Source organism: Rattus norvegicus, chromosome 3, assembly GCF_036323735.1.
Source record: "Rattus norvegicus strain BN/NHsdMcwi chromosome 3, GRCr8, whole genome shotgun sequence".
NCBI classification, from domain to species: domain Eukaryota; kingdom Metazoa; phylum Chordata; class Mammalia; order Rodentia; family Muridae; genus Rattus; species Rattus norvegicus.
In genome coordinates, this window is record NC_086021.1 from 164,591,552 (window position 1) to 164,611,761 (window position 20,210).

The 20,210-nt window shown below is 44.7% G+C and overlaps 1 protein-coding gene across 1 annotated transcript in view; it reads right to left on the bottom strand.

The window, feature by feature from the left end:
* Positions 1-20,210, bottom strand: part of Trpc4ap (transient receptor potential cation channel, subfamily C, member 4 associated protein) — a 70,978-nt gene that overhangs the window by 9,406 nt on the left and 41,362 nt on the right. Inside the window, exons 7-10 of the mRNA NM_001100748.1 lie at positions 19,362-19,569; positions 9,465-9,650; positions 6,411-6,577; positions 1,025-1,156 (exon numbers count right to left, since the gene is read on the bottom strand). Coding sequence (NP_001094218.1) covers positions 1,025-1,156; positions 6,411-6,577; positions 9,465-9,650; positions 19,362-19,569 — 693 coding nt within the window. The remainder of the gene's footprint in view (positions 1-1,024; positions 1,157-6,410; positions 6,578-9,464; positions 9,651-19,361; positions 19,570-20,210) is intronic.

Below are 20,210 nucleotides of genomic sequence, written 5' to 3' on the forward strand. Positions count from 1 at the left end.
TTCAGAGCTCACCAATGTCAAGGTAAACTAATGTAGACCTTTTCTGCTAACAACATCCTAGCATACTGGATTAAAAAAAATATCCAAGTTCTTTTACATGTGAGGCTTAGAAGCTAGAAAGGGAAACCTATGGGAATCAGAAAAGCCTGGCCCTGAGAAGTAGGCAGGTGTTCTGGAGCTCAGGGAGCATGTGGATGATGTGAGAGGCCTAGTCACAACACAGCTATGGACTCTGGGTCCTGCAGTGACCTGGTAAAAAGTCTCCCAGGAGAAGTAAGAAATCCTGAAAGTGAACTAACCATGAAACCGGCTCCTCTTAGAGCACGAGCAGAAGAGTGCCCAGGGCGGGGGCGGCGCAGGTCCCCAGGACGGCTGCCTCCCAACATCAGGGAACAAGAGGCATGCCACCCTGAGTGTGTAAAGACCCAAACACAAGCTGCTGGCACCACAGCAGCATCTCCAAGAGACCAAAGGGAAGTAACAAACCATGAGAGAAAAACTGCAAAAGCAAAAGCAAAAGCAGAAGCCACAGTATGTTTCCACGATGAACAAAGCCTAAGTGGTCTCCTGCAGTCAGACATGTTATCTAGATATATTCACTTAATACTAACTTAAATGGAAGAATGAAAAGCAATCAAATGAGGTTGGAGGTAGGGCACTGAGGAAAGTCCCACAATACAGGTTCGAGAACCCATGGCAGCAGGTCCCGCTAGCTATCAGATATTTCGTGCCAGAGTTGTGGGAAGGTGGTGCTCTGAGGGCATAGGCCCATGGCCCTCCCAGTCCAAGAAAACAGCTTCAGAGATTAGAGATTCTGTGATGCAGTCAAGCGTGAACGAATGGCACAAAGGCCTTCTGATGCCCATTCAACACCCCATTAGCATGCTCTGAGATAGAGCTGGAGGTAAGTTCTTGGCCTAAAAACTTGTTTCTGCTCTCTTCTGGCCTCAGGGTCAGCAGTGGTTCATAAAACACTAAGTCTTTGCAGTGAAAATCCTGTCTGCTCCCAGGCTCTCTTGCTTACCGGGCTACAGTCACAGTTCTGGTTGTGACCATGGAGGACAAGAGCAGATGCTGAATGCTTCCTCCAAATCAGTTTGTCGAACAAATTGTTGAGTCCTGGGATCAACTTGAACTCAGCAATCATCCTGTGGACCTGCGTAGGGAGAAAGACTGAGACCAATGTGTGCATAAGGTCAGCAAGGCCTCTCCTCCAGTTCAACTATCTTCAGGGTGAAGAAAGCAGTTGCCAGTAGTGAGAGCTGCCATTTAAAGACATCCTCCACCCTGACTCTACAGTAAAACTTTCTTTCTTTTTTTTTTTTTTTTTTTGGGTTCTTTTTTTCGGAGCTGGGGACCAAACCCAGGGCCTTGCGCTTGCTAGGCAAGCACTCTACCACTGAGCTAAATCCCCAACCCCTACAGTAAAACTTTCTTAAAACAGTGTGTGTGTGGTGAGCACGCATGTATGTGCTGCTGGTCTGAGAAGCTAGAAAAGGGCATTGGATCCTCTAGAGATGCTGTTAAAGCCTGGCCTGCAACTCACCAGGAGGAGTAAGCCATCTTACTTGGCTTAGAAAATGTGTTTAAGAGCTGGAAAGATGGCTCAGTTAAAAGCAGTGGTTAAAAGCATTGGTGGCTACTCTTCCAGAGGACGGGGGTTTGATTCTCAACACCTACATGGCTATTTAGAACCTTCTGTAACTCCAGTCAAAGAGGATCCATCACCCTCTTCTGGCATTTGAAGGTCCCACACACACGGTATATAGACCCAGGCAAAACACAGACACACACAGACACACACACACACACACACACATCAGGGGGCAGGGGGCATGTGTGCCTAGTGCCCATGAAGGCCAGAGAGTGTCAGATCCTGGGACTGAATTTAAAGATAGCTGTGAGTTGCTATGCGGGTCCTGGGAATCAAACTCGGATCCTCTGGAAGAACAGCCTCACTTTTAAACACCAACAACCTCTCCAGCCCTGAGAAAATATTCTTTTTTTTTTTTTTTTTAAAGAATTTTATTTATTTTACGTATGTGAGTACACTGTAGAGTGAATACACTGCAGCTGTCTTCAGACACACCAGAAGAAGGTTTCGGATTCCATTACAGATGGTTGTGAGCCACCATATGGTTGCTGGGAATTGAACTCAGGACCTCTGGAAAAGCAGTCAGAGCTCTTAACCACTGAGCCATCTCTCCAGCCTGAAAAAATATTCTTAAATCATGGGAAAAGCTCAACCTCTCAATATGAAGAAAAGTTCACATCTCAAACAATCTCTTGCTTTTTCAGATGGGCAAAGGAGAAAGAAGTCTAACGTGACTTTGGCATCTGTCACTGTCACTTCACAGCTGGTAGTAACATTTCAGCAGTTCTCAAATCCAGGACGATCTATTGGAGGAAGCAGACCACTGAGAGTAGATCCTTCAGAGTATCTTGTTCCTGTCCTCTCCCTGTCTATTTCTGTTTCCTGGCTGTCATATGGTAGTTTTGTTACACCACATTTCTTGCCACAAGGACTGATCCCTCCAAACAGTGAGCCAAAACAAACCGTTCTCCTCCAGGCTGCTTTTCCCAGGGACACAAACCTGATAGAGAAGACAGGGATCTGGAGAAGCAGTGCCACTGCTTCGGCCAAACCAGACTATGTAGCCCCTAGGCCTCTGGAACTTGTTTGCCAGAGAAAACTGGAAGTCGGGGGGGAATGGGGCAGTATAGGAAGAGAGAGCAGGAGAAAGAAGAGAGATCCAGGGGAGATCCAGCAGGGCTTAACAGGAAATTCTAATGGGATTCAAAAAGACCAGAATACCTTACAAGAGCAAACCAAACAGACAGCTCGTGAGGTTTCAATGGGAACAGGATCTAGAGAACAATCCCAGTACATTCCAGCAAATAATTTGCTTATATTTTGCCACCTCCTGATGTTGGGAGGCTGAGTTTAAATGTGACAGACTAATCGGAGGAGAAACTTTAAGACAGGACAGCTTTGGGCTATGAAATGGCTATTAATGACTGCTCCTGGCCAATTTTAGTGAAAATTAGGAGCAGAAAGCAGAGAAGAATTTAAAAAGCAAAGTGGGCTAGTCAGAGTTCAAAGTTGTGGGTAAGGAGGATGTGATTGGGAAGCAGATCGGGGCATTAAAAGCCAAGCCCCGTGCACAGGGACAGGAAAACAGATCAAGGGAAGTGCCCAGCAGCATTTCCAGGGTTACACTGTGCCTGCCCACCCCAGGCTCCCAGTCATAAGCTCATCTGAAGCATTCTCCTGTGAGCAGAGGCTGCCAGGGTGCTCTGCTCACACAGGCATCTACAGCACTTTTCTCTCAGGTTCAGCTTCCCCCACACTGAAGACTACTGCTGTCACAGTCCAAGTGGACCTAGCCATTACCTAAGTTAGTAGCACACCCTGGAACCACTTGTGTGATACTAAATTTTTGTTTTATTTTTATGACAGGTTTCTACATAGCCCAGACTGGTTCTGATCTTGGGATCTTCATGCCTTCTGAATGCTGGGAATTATAGATTTATAGCACCACATGCAGCTACACGATGCTGGTTTTGTGGGCATGTAGAATGCAAAAGCTATGGAATCATTAAAGCTTTCACTGAGATTTCAAGCAGAGCCCGGGGGCCAGGATCCTATAAGTATAGTATCAGAGTCCTACAGGAAGCTTCTGAGAGGGTGATGCATGAACCCAAGCCCTAGTGGAGACACGAGGAGACCTACGACAACTACAGGGAGCATCTACAGCCTGTCCAGGACAGAGGCCATGAAGGCAGCAGTGACAAGGTCACAGGGCAAGGCTCCAGGCCACTGGCGCTCACCTCAAGACAGCACACTTCCTACTCTGGACACACTGTTACAGGTTTAATGGTTTCTCTCCTGGGTTCTTCTCTCATTTTTTAACCAGAGGACCTACGTTTGGTTTCCAGCATCCATGTCAGATAGCTTACAATTCCAGCTCCAGAGGCTCTCATGTCCTCTTCCCGCCTCCAGAGGTATCCATGCATATGTGCATTCACACATACACACACGTACACACATAGACACACACACATGTATACGTACATACACCCACAGAGACAGACACGCACACAGGCTTGCAACGGTAAAAGGCTTGGTGCTCAGTGTTCAGCTGGTGGTTCTACTTTGGGGGAGCTTTAGAAACATAAGGAGGAAGGATCTACTTTGTCTCCCCCCTCCCCCCTTTGTTTCTGGCTGCCATGACAGAGCTGCCCTACTCTACCACACCTTCCCCACTACAATTAAATGACATCTCTGAAACTATGGGCAAAAATAAACCTTCCCTCCTTTATGAGACTTTCCTCCAGTGCCCAGTCACCAGTGCAACAGCCTGGCTAATACAGCGTCATTTTGGTGACTTAGACACCAGTCACGTCTAAATGCTGCAGGTGACAGGCCATGCTGGTACTTCCTGCAGAAGGAGGGCGGTTTGGCGGTATCCCCCAATTTACAAATCCAGACTTCCTTAGCCAACAATTTCCCTTTCATTATGGGACAGACTCTTACATTGATAAATGACATCTTTACAGCAGCAGTGCTGGAAACATTATCATATCAGCCAAGGCAGACTTAATTTACACTTCTATCAGTGAAGATTAGCTAAAACAAATTATGGGATAAAAAGCAGGAGTAGAAAAGAAATAATCCAAGTCTTTCACATGTAGTGAGCTAAACAATCACTGAAATACATGAAGGAAGATGTGTCTTACATGCAGGTGAAGCATAAAGGCTCGCTTCTGTAAGGATAAAGAACTATGGGAGGAAACACTCAGATGTGTCTCAGGATGCTAGGGCCCAGAGGGAGGACAGGTCCCACTGATACTAATTTGTATCACCTATGGGAATTATGTGCCTACTAAATTTTTTTATGAAACAAAACCCTTGCTACTCTTGAGACTATCCTGTTATGAATAGCCACAGAATGACCGGGGCTGGGATCCAAGCCTCTGCTCAGCGACAGTCACTGTACGGGGCAGTGAAGTGCAGCAGGGCTGGCTAAGGAAACACCGCCTTACTCAGGTCTCATCCACAGCTCTGTCTCTTCCCAGCCCGGACCCAGGAGGAAGAAGTGAGTCATTAGGGGACTGTTCTTGGGGGTTGTAGCTAGGACTTCCTGCTTGCCATGAAGTAAGCAATTTTGCTCTGCACACCCTTCGTCCATGATGTACAACCTCAAAAATCCCAATCAGGAGAACTCAGACTTCTGTGAACGTGATCTGAAATAAACCATCCCTCCCCTAAACTGCTTCTGTCAGACAGCATCACGGCAACAAAAGCTAAGAAAATCCTGTTCCCCTCTCCTACCTCGAGGCTTAGGGGCCCCTTTCCCCTGCATTGCCCAGGTTTCCTAAGTGGGCACAGCTTTAGGAGCTGCCCTAGTCTCCTGATCGCACGTCAGAGTGGCAGGCCTCTGCTGCAGCTACCAGGACCACTCCGGTGTTCTAATTTCTTGAGATTATAATTACATAATTTCTCTTTTCCCTTTCCTCCCTCCAACCCTCCAATCTATCCCTTCCCCCTTGTTCTCTTTTCTTTTTTCCCCACCCCCTGTTCTCTTTTCTTGAATTGTTATATACATATATATAACAATATATACATATATGTACACAACACACACACACACACACACACACACACACACACACACGCACACACACACACACGCACTCACACGCAAACACCTGGCCCAGTCTATCTAATGTTTCTCGTAGGCACTTTTTAGGGCTGATCATTTGATATTTGATAATGACCATTTGGTATTTGATAACCAATTGGTGGTATGTTTTTCACAGCAATCTGTTTTGTTTTGTTTTGTTTTGTTTTGTTTTTGCAGTCCTGGCTGTCCTGGAACTCACTCTGTGGACCAGGCTAGCCTTGAACTCAGATTTTCATTGGCCTCTGCCTCTTGAGTTCTGGAATTAAAGGTGTGCACCATCACCACTCAGGCATACAGCATTAGTCTTTACTCTTTAATTACTAAAGAAAAATGCCTGCTCCTGGCCTGCACACTGTCACTCCCTACAGATGCTGCCTGAAGCACAGAGACTCTAATGTATACTTATATTACAGAAGATAAGTTAAACAAATAACGATCCATCCAAATGGTGGGATGAAAAAGCAGGGGTGGAAAAGAAAGACTGTGAAGTCGCTGAAATGCAGGAAAGGAAGAATGCTTTATACTCAGTTAAATGAATAAAAATCACATTTGCTTCTATAAGTAGAAAAGAATCTAGAATCAGGCTGGTTTCCTCACAAGAAGGAAACAGCGCACATAGCTGGGCAGGAGTGTGTGCCGTCTGAGGCCGCGGAGATCCTCCTGGCCCCCGAGGGCTCTGCTCAGCTTCTGGCTCTCCCACTCTGAGGCTGGAGCAGCACCCACCTGGTTTCGCTGACGCCCCATGAGCAGCACACAGAGGACATAGAGCACCTCCAGTTTGTACATAATCTCATGCATGATCTTCATCGACTGCGGCAGCTGCGTCCTGGCTGAGTTATGCGGCAGCCCGCTCTCCTCCGAAGTGCCTAGAGGAGGGAACACAGTGGAGGCTGGCAGAGCCCCCATATGGTGGGTGAGGCATGGCTCCTGAAGAAACTCACTCTACTCAGAAGTCTGCTGTGAAGAGACTGGAATTAAAGTGCCATCATTAGACACTTTAAACCCAGGAAACCTCACACCCTCAAGAGCAAGACCAGCTTAGAAACACAGGAAAAGGCCTCTGCAGTTCCATCCTTTTCAATATCAAGTAAACATTCTGACTTCGCCAACAGTCACTCTCCCTGTAATTCTTGTTGCCAATCAGACAGACAGATATCTGACAGACAAACTGTGGAGAACATTGGGTCCCAATGACCAGCTGTCTATTCTGCAGACAACATGAGGGATTCTTTTACAATCCTTCCTTCAGGAAATCCCTCTGGTTCACTTTATTCCCCACTGAACAGGAGCCCAGCTCTGGATTCCCAGGAAGAGCTCTGGACCCACAAAGCTGCAGGAAGTTGACAAGCACTGGCAGCCTGGCCAGTGGTTAGACCGCACGCCCTGGCTGTGTGGTGCTGGGGAAGCAGGGTGGCTTCCCTGTGTACACTGCTCATCCTCGTTTCAGTCAGTGGCCATGTCAGGAGTACAGGCTGCTACCGTTACAGAGATGGAGGAAAGAACCTATGGAAGGTGCTTAGAACAATGCCTGGTACACGCAAGCACAATGTTAAATAATGTAAAAATACTGAATTCTTCTGCTAACGCTTGCTTGCCGTAATTTAGAAATTAAAAAAGTTAACTAATACATAAAAAACCTATACCTATTAATGGGAGTTTTGATAAGACACATACATATATACCGCTTAATAATTTAATCAAGTTAAAGGGTATCTTTTCAAACATCCACAATTCTGTGTTTTGAGACATACAGTAATATAGTCTCTAGTCACAGGGTAATAACCCATGGGACTTTTCATTTTCATTTCTATTTTATTTTATTTGTTTATTTGAGCAAAGTCTCATTCTTTAGGCCTAGCTCGCCTGGAACATGCTATGCAGACCAGGACAGCCTTGAACACAGACATCCACCTGCCACTGCGTTCCACAGTGGGACCAGAGCTGGCACAGTTGGTCATACTCCGCAGACCATTCCTCATTCCCACCTATCTATGGCTTTTGTTTTGCTTTTATTCTTCCTGGTGACTCAAGTGGCAGCAGGCAAAGGAAAATTGTACCATTAAAAAAAGGCCTGAGAGGGGCTGGGGATTTAGCTCAGTGGTAGAGCGCTTACCTAGGAAGCGCAAGGCCCTGGGTTCGGTCCCCAGCTCCGAAAAAAAGAACCAAAAAAAAAAAAAAAAAGGGCCTGAGAAAATGCTATCCATCTAACATATGCGTCTACACAGAGGAGAACAACCCAGGATCACGCCATCCCCACTGGGACATCCTAACCAGTGGTCTGAGGTGACGGGGTTGAGCAGCACACAGATCTGGCCACACGCTCAAGCCTTAAACACTTTATTACCTGGCTCTGCTGGGCTCTGGGGAGGCGCTATGGAGGAGGGGAGTCGCACAGCAGTGCACAGTACTAAAAGCAATGAGTATCCGTGGAGAGGGCAGGGAGGGGGCACAGAGAAGGTATGGGGACAAGAAGTGAGTGTGAAATGTTACTTCAGTCCTTTGATTTTTATCTTTTAATGGTTAAAGCTGTTGGGCAGCTTTCGTGTGTGCTTGGCCTTTTTCCTGTTTGGAGAAGTGTCTATCTGGGCTCCTGTCCATGTTCTGAAATGAGTTTTATTATTCACCTATGGCTGTTCTCTGTATGTTTTGTTTTTTAATTCTTATGTATGTTCATGTCTGTGTGGTTGTATGTGGTAGTGCCCATGGAGGCCAGAAGAGTGCTCTGGATCCCTGGGAATCAAATTCAGGTCCTCTAAAAGAGCAAGAAGCAAGAGTTCTTAACTGCTGGGCCATTTCTCCAGCCCCATGGTATTTTTTTTCCCATTTAATTCATCAACTGTTTTTGTCAGTACATGGCATCGAACACAGGGTCTCACACATGCTCGGCAAATCATTACCCTAGACTCCTTTATACATTCTATATTCAAGGCCCTTATTATCTACACAGTTTGCAAAACTGTTCTGTGGGTCAGGCCTTCAGTTTCTTGGTGACATTCTAAAGACTTTTTGAAGTCTAATTATCTATGACTAATCTGCTCATTGCGTTTCAGAAGCCATGTTTGTGAGGCCACCATGAGATGGAGTTAGCAAGGTTTCCCCCTTCCATCTACCAGGCACTTCCTATGCGTCCCAAGGCACTACACACTCGTCTGGAGCCCAACACTGAGATCGCAGACATGAGAACTGTCTCCAGGTCTGTTAGGGCAACCCACAGAGGTAACAGGCAAGGTTTAATCCCAAAGAAGCCCTTACCCCGGTCCCCCATGTCTGGAGGAACCTGGTCTGCTTAATTGGCTGCCAAAGGTATTCTTTGTCTTTTTTTTTTTTCTTTGTCTTTTTAAAAAGATTTTATATCTATATTTGTAAGATATTAGTCTGTAATTTTCTCATGATTTATTTCTCTGGTTTTGGTATAAAGGTAAACCTTGTCTCAAAGAAAGAGTTGAGAAGTGTTTGCTTTATGGAAGACTTACAAAGTATCAGTGTTACTTTCCTTAAATGTCTGGCAGAGATAACCAGCGAAGCCATGCAGTAAAGGGTAATTTTGAGTGGCTTTTGCATCCTTATTCAATCTCTTTATTATACAAATTCAGATTTCTTTATTTCTTCTTTTTATGAAGCAATGGGGGAACTTATTAAAGTTTTAATAGTATCCTGTGTAGGACCACATTAAGGAAAATTCTACTGTAAGTAACTCTTAATTTTCCACAGAAAGGAGATCAACATCATCTCCAAGGGGCCCAGAAAACCCCACACTCAGGGGACCTAAGGAAGTACCTTGACTGTGCTCAGAATCCTCATTGGCCACTCGCATCAGGGCGTCCAGCACCAGCGCATTGTCCAGCCACGTGTACCACTCCTCCAGCTCCTGAAGGAAGCTGGCTGTGCCCGTTGACTCTGACACTTTTCTAGTTGCCAGTTTGCAAAGCCGTTCCACAAAGCCAGGGATGCTGAGAAGAGCAGCTGCAAACAGAGAAAGAGAAGGAATGTACAAAACAGTGCTACAACCCTAACCACCACAGGGATGGTTCCTTTGTTCCTTTGTTGTGCTTTTCTTCTGTTGAGGCAGAGTCTCTGAGACCTAGACTAGCCTTGAATTTCTGATCCTCTGGCTTCTACCTCCCAAGTGCTAGGAACACAGGTATGCAATACCTCACCCGGCTAGGAAAGATTGCTGTGACAGCAGCTAGAGCGGGCTCAGAGGTGTAAAGAGGACCTGGGTTCAATTTCTAGCACCACATGGTAGCCCTCAACTATATGACACCCTCTTCTGCCCTCTCTGGGCACCAGACACCCATGTGGTACCTAGACATACATACAGGCAAACACCCATATACATAAAATAATAAAAAATGACGAAGTACTCAAGCATAGTAGTACAAGCCTTTAATCCTAGCACTCTGGAAAAAGAGGCAGACAGATCTCTATGAGTTCAAGGCCAGCCTAATCTATAGAGTGAGCTCCAGGACAGGCAGGGTTATGCTGTCAAATCCTCTTGAAAAACCCAAAACAAATAATAAATAATAAGTTCAATTTTCAGATGTACAGGGAACTTGACTCTTCGTATACACATGTACACACACCCAAAATAACTTTGTGCTTTTAATATAGTATATATGAGTTAAAGACTCATTTTTGATATTTTTCATTAATATGCATTCATATAAACAAAAATATCTGTATTAAAGCGATGGAGAGAGACAGCTCAGCTAGTAAAGTGTTTGCCGCACAAGACTGAGGATCTGAGTTTGAACCTTAGCACCCATATAGAAAGTTGGCTCTCAGTGCCAGATTAGCCTAACTGGCAAGCCATAGGTCTGTCTTAGTTATGGCTTCTATTTCTATGATTAAAAAAATCACAACTAAAAGCAACTTGCGGGGAGGAGTTTATTCCAACTTATACTTCCAGGTTAACAGTCCATGACTGACAAAGTCAGGACAGGAACTTGAGCAAGACAGGAACCCAGAGGCAGGAACTGAAGCAGAGACCATGGAGGAGTGCTTGTACTAGCTTGCTCAGACATCTTTCTTACACTATCTAGGACTTCAGGCCCTGAGGTGGCACCACCCACAGCATTCTGGGCCCCTTCTCTGTCAACCAGCAATTAAGAAAATGCCCCCCACAGACTTGTCTACAGGCAATATGACAGAGGCATTTTCTCAATTGAGGCTCCTCTTCCCATGTGATCCTTGCTATGTGATGTTTACAAAAAAAACAGACAAGGTCCCAGATGAAAGATTTTGCTTCAAAAATCAAGGTGGAGTCACTGAGGACAACAGCAGAGGATGCCATTTGGTAACCCCTAACACACATGCACACATACAAATGAGCACACACGCATCTATATAAAAATATTCGATGGTGTTTTTAATGATACAAATACGGAGGTCATTAAATGCCTATCAGCAGCAAACAGCACATATGCTAAATCCATAAAAACATAACAGACACTAAAGTCATGACCACATTTCCATACAGGTCCTCAGCAAAGTTGTTTAAGGAGAAAAATATAAATTGTTAAACAATATTGGCTTAACTTATTTTTATTTTGTTCAAAACTTTAAAGGCCAGAAGCAGGGCTGACACATCTAGGCTGCATCAGGCCCTGTGCTCGGTCCACAGTACCTGAACGAAAAAGAACAGAAACCTATCCCTGAGTACTTAGAGGGGCTACTCTTTTACTTATAAACTGGGTGTGGTAGAGAGAGAGGTGGCTCGGTGATTAAAAATGTTTGCTGTTTTCCAGAGAACCCAAGTTCAATCCCTAGCCCCTACATTGAGGGGCTGTAACTCAGTTCCAGGGAATCGAGTACCCTCTTCTGGCTTTTGGGAGAACCCACACATACATGGCATACACAACACGATACACATTTAAAAAAAATAAATTCTTTAAACTGAACAAACAACGAAAACTGGATGTGAGGCCCTACTGCTGAAGACACCACACTTCCGGTGCAGGTCTTGGGAAAACAAAGCTGGAACTGAGATAACATCCTCCTCCATGCTGCCTGCAGTGTCAGAAGTACCAGTCAGTGCTATGCACGCTGCTGGGGGGGGGGGGGGAGACTGCCATAACATCCTTCCTCAGCTGTGGGTCCTGCATGCTACACTACCAACTAACGACAAGTGCCCACGGGTGAATGAGTGCAAGTGAACAGTTGGCTAATCGACGGCTTTCTAATGGGCCTGAGTAGTCACAGACAGTGGGAAGCTCCTGCTGCTGCTTTAATACATGGACACACTCCCTTCGCAGTAGGCGGTGGCAAGGATTCACAACTAGTGCAAGTGCTGAGAGCAAACGAGGCCTGAGTATGATGCCATCCACAGCATCCATATCACACCCTCAAGGCTCAGGGACACACAAGAGGGGCAGAAAGAAGGAAAGAGGGAGAGGGGAGGGAGGAGGAGATAGACCGCCATCTTTGATGCCTAACCCTGCCTGCCGCTGTATTCTTCATCTCACAGAAGTTCTGTGTACTAGAACGAGACCTGCACACGACTGGTCTGCCAACTGTGTGCCATGGGTGGGGAGGGAGCCCATGAGGCCCATTCTCCCTCAGGACCAGTAGGCAGACAGCAAAGGCAAAGGGCTCAACAGCTCTCACTCCTGATTATCTATAGGCAACTGTCACTGGGGAGAGGGAAGATTTTCTTAGTGGTGTGACTACTGGTAAGAGACCAAGGCTTTTGCAAGTAAACCCACTTCTAGGATCCTGTAAAAACAAAACAACCAAACACCCTAATAAAATGCAGTTTGTCTCTCTCTGTTACCCGCACATGTGTGTGTGTGTGTGCGCACACACACAAGGGATCCGCTGGAGTGGGAGAACAAGAGAACGATGAAGGATGGCTGTGATGTTTTAAAACACATTCTCCACACATATGAAAATGTCACGATGAGCCAGGCATGGTGGTGCACGCCTTGAATCACAGCACTTGGGATGCTGAAGCAGGAGCATCTCTCTTTAAGTTGGAGGGACAGCTTGGTCTATGTATTAAGTCTCAGCCAGCCAGGGATACAAAAGCTAAAGCCAAAACCCCACTTTAAATAAATATAATGAAATTCATTATTTCATATAATTAATATATGTTAATATAAGATCACTGAAAATACTAAATATGGTAGTACAGGAGGGTCCCACATTTGAGGACAGCCTGTGATACACGACAGTAAACTTGCCTCAAAACAAAGGAAAACCTACCATTTTCAGTTCCTAACATTTTTGAAACAAATGTTTACTAGTAGGAAGAAAAAAGGTGAGCATTTCCTTTAAGGTGAAAAAGAAATGGAGTAATTACTCAACACCTATTTCCTCTAGACCCCACTTCACTCAGAACATAAGACAAATTCTCATCAATACAAGGGGACGTGATCAACTGTGACAGTAAGGACACCAGGTTCAAAACCTGGTTCTTTCAACCTTTAAAATGAGACTAAGAAAAGTGTACACTGCTTACACAGAAAGCATCAGGTCTCTGTGGAATGACCAGAGAAACCATCAGCAGTGGCTGCCACGGGAAACAGTTCCAACCAGACTAGACCAAGCCAAGGATACTTGTCACTGAGCATCGTTCTGAATCTCTGGGTTTTTCTAAGCCACATAACACACCATTAAACATTAACAACCAGCTATTCAATGACAGCAAGAGATCACTGTTAATTTTTTTGTGTGTGTAACTGTACTAGGTACAAGTTTCTATCTGGTGGCTGGAGATGTAGCTCAGTAAGTAAAGTGCCTGCCTAGCACGGAGTTTGGGTTTGATCCCCAGCACTGCATAAACTGGAGAGGATGGCACACGCCTGTGATTCAGGAGGTGATGGCTGGAGGATCAAGATACAGAGCATGGGCTACATGAGAACTTGTCTAAGAACACACATGAACACACATGTACGCACGCACACACCCATGTGCATTATCTGCCAGGTGCACTGGCATGTGCTTGTAGTTACTGAGATACCCAGGAGGACAAGTCAGAAAAGATCAAAGGAGCACAGGAGTGTGAGACCAGCTTGGGCTCCATAGCACAACTATCTCAAAATTAAAAAATCATCCTGTAGAACACTGAAATCCAAAAGTATTAGGGGTATAACCCATTGAGGGCAAGCACTAACTAAGCACACAGGAGTCCTTGGATTCAATGCAATCACTAATTCCCCAGCTTTTCCCTCAAAAGACAAAGCTGTGAGGTGAAGTAGAGAGTCAACGGAGCAGACAGACAGCACAGGCCATCAGAGACTCCCTGACGCTGGGTGGCAAGTGAACAGGGTACAGGTGTCTTCCTTCTACGTTCCCAAGTGGGACACTTCCTGTTGGCAAGAACTTAAAGCAAAATTTCAAAGAATACATTAAAGAAAGCTACTTTTTAAAAATGATTTTTAAATGTGTGTGTGTGTGTGTGTGTGTGTGTGTGTGAGAGAGAGAGAGAGAGAGAGAGAGAGAGAGAGAGAGAGAGAGAGAGAGAGAAAAGGCTCTCTGTACACCCAGTGCATGCCTGGTGTCATAGATGCACTGAATCCTCTGGAACTACAGTTGCTGGGAATTGAGTCCAGGCCCTCTGTAAGAGCAGTCAGTGCTATCATCTCTCTAACCCTTAAGGAAACTTCTTTAAAAATAAATTATCGTATGATTACTACTAATAATATGATAGTAATAAAGAGGTATTTTAATGCCCATTACAGTTTGGCAAATGATTTTAGTTTCTTTTTCATACTCCATAAAACAGTGTTTGATTTCATTTAAAAAAATTTTAAAAATGAGAAACTAGTTAAAATCAGACTGAGTTGTGGAGGTGTAGCTTAGCGGTAGAGCGCTGGGTTTAAGCTTCAATACCACAACACACACATACACACACACACACACACACACACACACACACTCTCTCTCTCTCTCTCTCTCTCTCTCTCTCTCTCTCTCACACACACACACACACACACACACACCTGTAGACTGAGGTTCCTCAGAAGTTTAAAGACAACTTACATAAGTCTGGCCCAGCAATTCCTCTCTTAGGCACATACCCAGAGCAGACTGTGAAGGCCCAAATGCACACGTTCACGGCAGCACCACTGCCACACACCCAACGAGTACAGAAATGGGGCATGCAGATGGTCCCTGACTGATGACTGGACAGATAACTGTGGCATATACGCCATGAACATTATCCAGCCATACAAATGAATGAAAGAATGACACTACAATGTCCATTACCTCAGAACACATTATGCCAGGCAAAAAGGAACCATGTACAAAAAGTCATATAGTAGGTAAAGCTGTTGATATTTATACCTCAGAAAGCAGACTGGAGGCTGGCAGGAGTCTAGAGCAAGGGCAAACAAGGGATGGCTGCTTCCTGTGCACAGTGTTTCATCTAGAGAGGGGGGGTGTCATGGAGCACATCAAAAGTGAGCTGTGCAGCTTGTAAATATACTCAATGCCACTGGGATGCTCACTTGAAACGGGTTAATTTGATGTTATCTGAGTGTGATGGCTGGCTTTAAAGTCAACTTGTCACAAGACAGAATTACCTGAGCAGGGAGCCTCACCCGAGGAGCTGTCCTGACTGTCTTAATTGCGATGGGAAGACTGGCCCACACTTTCTCGAAGCAGCCTGGACTTAAGAAAGAGTGCAGCAGGTTGGGGATTTGGCTCAGCGGTAGAGCGCTTGCCTAGCAACCGCAAGGCCCTGGGTTCGGTCCCCAGCTCCGAAAAAAAGAAAAAAAAAAAAAAAAAAAAAAAGAAAGAGTGCAGCAAAATGAAGATCTTTGCTTCCCTTCAACAAGTCCTTCACAGGTAACTGAGTCAGCGTCTCCAGACTTCCTTCATAGACACAAGGGCAGAGGTTCTCCAAGAACCCACCAAGTTTTTGGTACCAGATTGGCACTGGTGAGGTGCCCAGCCCCTCAAACTGAACACCTACCAGGTCCTCAGCCTCTAGGTCCTAGGTAGCACTGCTGCTATTTCAACATAAGCTGATTCAATAAAATCTATGTATTTCTACACACTGTCTCTCTCGAGAACCCAGACTAAACAGTGACCTTTATCTTAATGTAGAAGAATTACAGTGAGGAAAAGTGTTTTTGTTTTGTTTAACTTATCAGCTTGGCTAAGTATCAAGCAATACAAAAATGTATAAACTACATATTAAATTATAAAGTCCTGCACGGGGGAAGGCACAGAGACAGAAAGTGATAAGACTAGCAATTTTTCTTGCAGGGCTAACCCATCAAAGTATAAAATTCAAATACCCAGCCCATTATACTCTATTATTCAAGAGTGTTTTTTGTAGAAACGAAGACCTGAAATAAACCAAATTTGTGTAAACATGGTATCAGTTAAATAAATGACTGGAATGTTATCTACCTGTAAATGGTGCTGTCCAATTTTACATGTATGGAATGGAATGCTTTGAAAGTAAAGTTAATTGGAAACCAGCAGGGGAACAGCATAGTGTCTACTTTACACTTTGCACTAACTATAAGTCTGCATCTTCCCTTCTTGCCCCTTGACCCCACGATGAGGATGTGTATGGTATCTCTCGAGGGAGACTGCAATAGACTAACACAGGGAAGGAGCATACTGCTTATCTGCTGGTCCCTTTATACTGTTTGGAAAAATAAAAACAAAAACTCAGATATGCATTGCCTTTTCTCTTTTCTTTTTTTGAGGCAGGGTACCCTGTATCCCAGGAACCCTGAACTCACTCTGTAACTGAAGCTGACCTTGACTTTCTTAGGTCCTATCTCTCTCTCCCAAGTGCTGCTACCAGTCCAGTTTATGCAGCGCTGGGAACTAACCTAAGGTATGTGAAGCAAGCATGATATGATATGATAGACCAACCTAGGTCTATCTCTAGCCCAGGTATTACTTCAAATCAATCAATCAATCAATCAATCAATCAATCAATCAAATAATACTTCAAAATCTTCTCCAAGCAAGATTTTTGTTCTTTTTGCAGAATATACACATTTTTGCCATTTATTTTATCGTTTTAATTATGTAAGCATGGTGCACGCACGCAGGTGCAGGTGACTGTAGAGGCATTAGATTCTCTGGAGCTGGAGCTCCAGGCGGTTGTGAGCTGTCTGATGTGGCTACTGGGAGACAAAAGCAGTATATGAGCTCTTAACCACTAAGCTGTAAGCAGCTCACTGGCATCCAGATTTTTTAAAATTACATTTCATTTATTTGCGGGTGGTGGTGGTAGTGGCATGCCACAGCAGGCACGTAGGTCAGAGTACAACCTGAAATAGTCGGTTCTCTCCTTCTACCACATGGGTCCCAGGGACTGAACTCATCACCAGTCCTGGAGGCAAGAACCTTTCCTTTTTTTTTTTTTTTTTTTTTGTTCTTTTTTTTCCGGAGCTGGGGACCGAACCCAGGGCCTTGCGCTTCCTAGGCAGGCGCTCTACCACTGAGCTAAATCCCCAACCCCGCAAGAACCTTTCCTTAAGCCTTCTTGCCAACTACACAAGTCGGCAACTGAACCTAGCTATTTTAATAATTTTTTTAATACCCCAAATCAAAGGAAAGTGGCCTTAGAATTATTAATTAATCACAAACCAGTTAGCTAGAGTATCTCGGTCCCAGAGAATGATGGGTAATGTTTTTTCACTTTTTTTTTTTTTTTTTTTTGGTTCTTTTTTTTCGGAGCTGGGGACCGAACCCAGGGCCTTGCGCTTCCTAGGCAAGCGCTCTACCACTGAGCTAAATCCCCAACCCCTGCTTTTTCACTTAAGTACGTTTACATGCACTCCACCAAATGGTTACAAAACAAAGTACTATTTATAGAGCCTGTGAGGATGCACCTTGGGATGGTAATGGCTTCCTACTGCTTTTGAATACCTTTTTTTTTTTTAAAAGATATATTTATTTATTTTATGTATATGAGTACACTGTAAATTCAGACACATCAGAAGAGGGCATCAGATCCCATTACGGATGGTTGTGAGCCACTGTGTGGTTGCTGGGATTTGAACTCAGGACCTCTGGAAGAACAGTTAGTGCTCTTAACCACTGAGCCATCTCTCCAGCTTACCCACCCTCCTGCTTTTTATTATTTTAATGCAGTGCTGCCTTTGTCTCACCAGCCTGGCTTCTAGTATCTAGCTGCTCATCCTCAGCCACTAACTTTAAAGACAGATAAGTGATGAACTGAATCATCTATACCCTTCCACATAGATAAGTGATGAACTGAATCATCTACACCCTTCCACCAAGCCTGAAGCAGAACACTTCATCATCGAGGGTAAGGCATAGCAGCATAGGCCTAAAACCTCAGCTACTGGGGCTGGAGAGATGGCTCAGCAGTCAAGAGCACTGGCTGCTTTCCAGAGAGGACCAGTGTGTTCAATTCCCAAGATCCACATGGCAGTTCATAACCATCTGAAACTCCAGTCCCAAACAACACATGGACATACATGTAAGGCAATCTCTCTCTCTCTCTCTCTCTCTCTCTCTCTCTCTCTCTCTCTCCCCCTACACACACACACACACACACACACACACACACACACACACACACAGAGAGAGTAAAATAAAAATAAAAAAGAATCTTAGCGTTCGGTCCCCAGCTCCGAAAAAAAGAACCAAAAAAAAAAAAAAAAATCTTAGCTACTTAGGTGGCTGAATTGGAGGCCAGACTAGACTCATAGTGAGTTCAAGGCTACCCTGAGCAATGTAAAGAGACCTTTTCTTTTTTTCTTTTTTCTTTTTTTCGGAGCTGGGGATTGAACTCAGGGCCTTGCGCTTCCTAGGCAAGCGCTCTACCACTGAGCTAAATCCCCAACCCCAAGAGACCTTTTCCTAAAAGGGTCTGCTCATCCATCACATGCTTGCTTGGCATACCCAAGGCACTGAGTTCAATTCCTTGCACCACTACAAAGAAAGATACTGGAGTAGATTAAATAGTGGAACTTTTTTTTTAAAATAACAAATACAGTGTTCTACATCAAACAGCCTAAGAAGCACAGTAAGAAGACCCGGCCACACTGCCAACCACTCCAGGCAGGTAAGTAACCACCTGACAGTGCCCTGTCCTCCTCAGTGTCTTTATGTGAGCTTGTGAGCAAGCGAATGTGTGTCTTGTTCACCTTCCCTATCTTACAGCACAAGTTCTAGTCACAGAGTCTCTCTATCACTTCCACTCTGCAGACATCCACAGTGTAAGCAGACTCTCACTGTCAAGCATCTGAGTTCTTCGTGGTCCTTTGTCATCTCAATGCTACAATGACAAGCAGGGTGTGTATACAACAGGTCTACAAGAAACTTAGAAGGCTAAAGCACATGCATTTGTAATTCTGATTATACATTGGGTTTTTGAACTTCTAGACTCATTAAAAAATCTGACTAGAGCTAATGAACTTTGTCTGGAAACATAAAAAGAATTTAATATATAAACATAAAACATTTACATCCTCCAAGTGGACCCCAGAAGCCCTAATACATTGATTAGTTAGTTGGGCTGCTTTGTATGTGTCTACTCTCATTGACTTAGGGACTGTGCCCCGGGGGTGGGGTAGGGGTGGGGTGGGAGTGAGGTGTATTGTGGGAGGAGGTGACTAGGAGGGAGGTGGTGAGCAGGATATGATGTGAATCAGTAAATAATAATAACAGAAAGACTCAGGCGATTTAATAAGAGCCTCAGCTAACTCTAGAAATGCTGGAGATCACTACCTTGGTTGATTTCAGCTGCAGAAGGCCCCAAACTCAAGCTCTTCTTCTGCTGAGCGTTTTTGGCAAGAAGCGTGTGTTTGTCGTCATTCCCTGTGTCCATCTCTGAAATGGTGACAGCCAGGATCCTGCAGAAGTTAGCAAGCTGCTGCTGATCAAAATTGGATACTAAGGAACTCAGATTGGGAACTTCATCTAGCCGAATCATTTCCTATGGGAGACACAAATAAACAATCCGTATGCTTATTAATTCCTCAAGAAATCACATGTGTCCCCCTGCATCCTCCCATGAGGGCTCAGCAGTGAGACCACTAAGGTGTAACTAGCTCTACAAGCTCAGTCAAGTTCTGGAGTCTCTCCTCCTTCCTGGCTAGTAATAGAGTGGAACTCACCTATCTCGGTGTGGAGGTTACGTTTACCCTGCAAGCATAACTGCCCTCACTGTCTCACCTTTGTTCTGACAGCACATTTTGCCCCCCTTAAAAAAATTACCATTCAAATTTTATAAATCACAAATCACTATTCTACCTATAGATTTATTTATTTTTTGAGATAGGGTCCATGTGGCTCAGACTAGCTTCAAACTATGGCTGAGGATTAATTCGAGCCTCTGATTCTCCTGCTTCCACCCTGTGAGTGCTGGGACGACTACAGATGTGCACCACTATCCCCAAAGTTTGTGTGGTGCTGGGAATCAAGCCCAGAGCTTTGCACACGCCAGGCAAGCACTCTACTAGCTGAGCTACAGACCCTATTCTTAGATTAATTTTTAAAAAAGAAATAAAACTTTTCAGTCAAAGGCCTCTGCAAAGTCCCACAGTTGCATCTCCTATCTCCTCCCAGAAGTAGCCA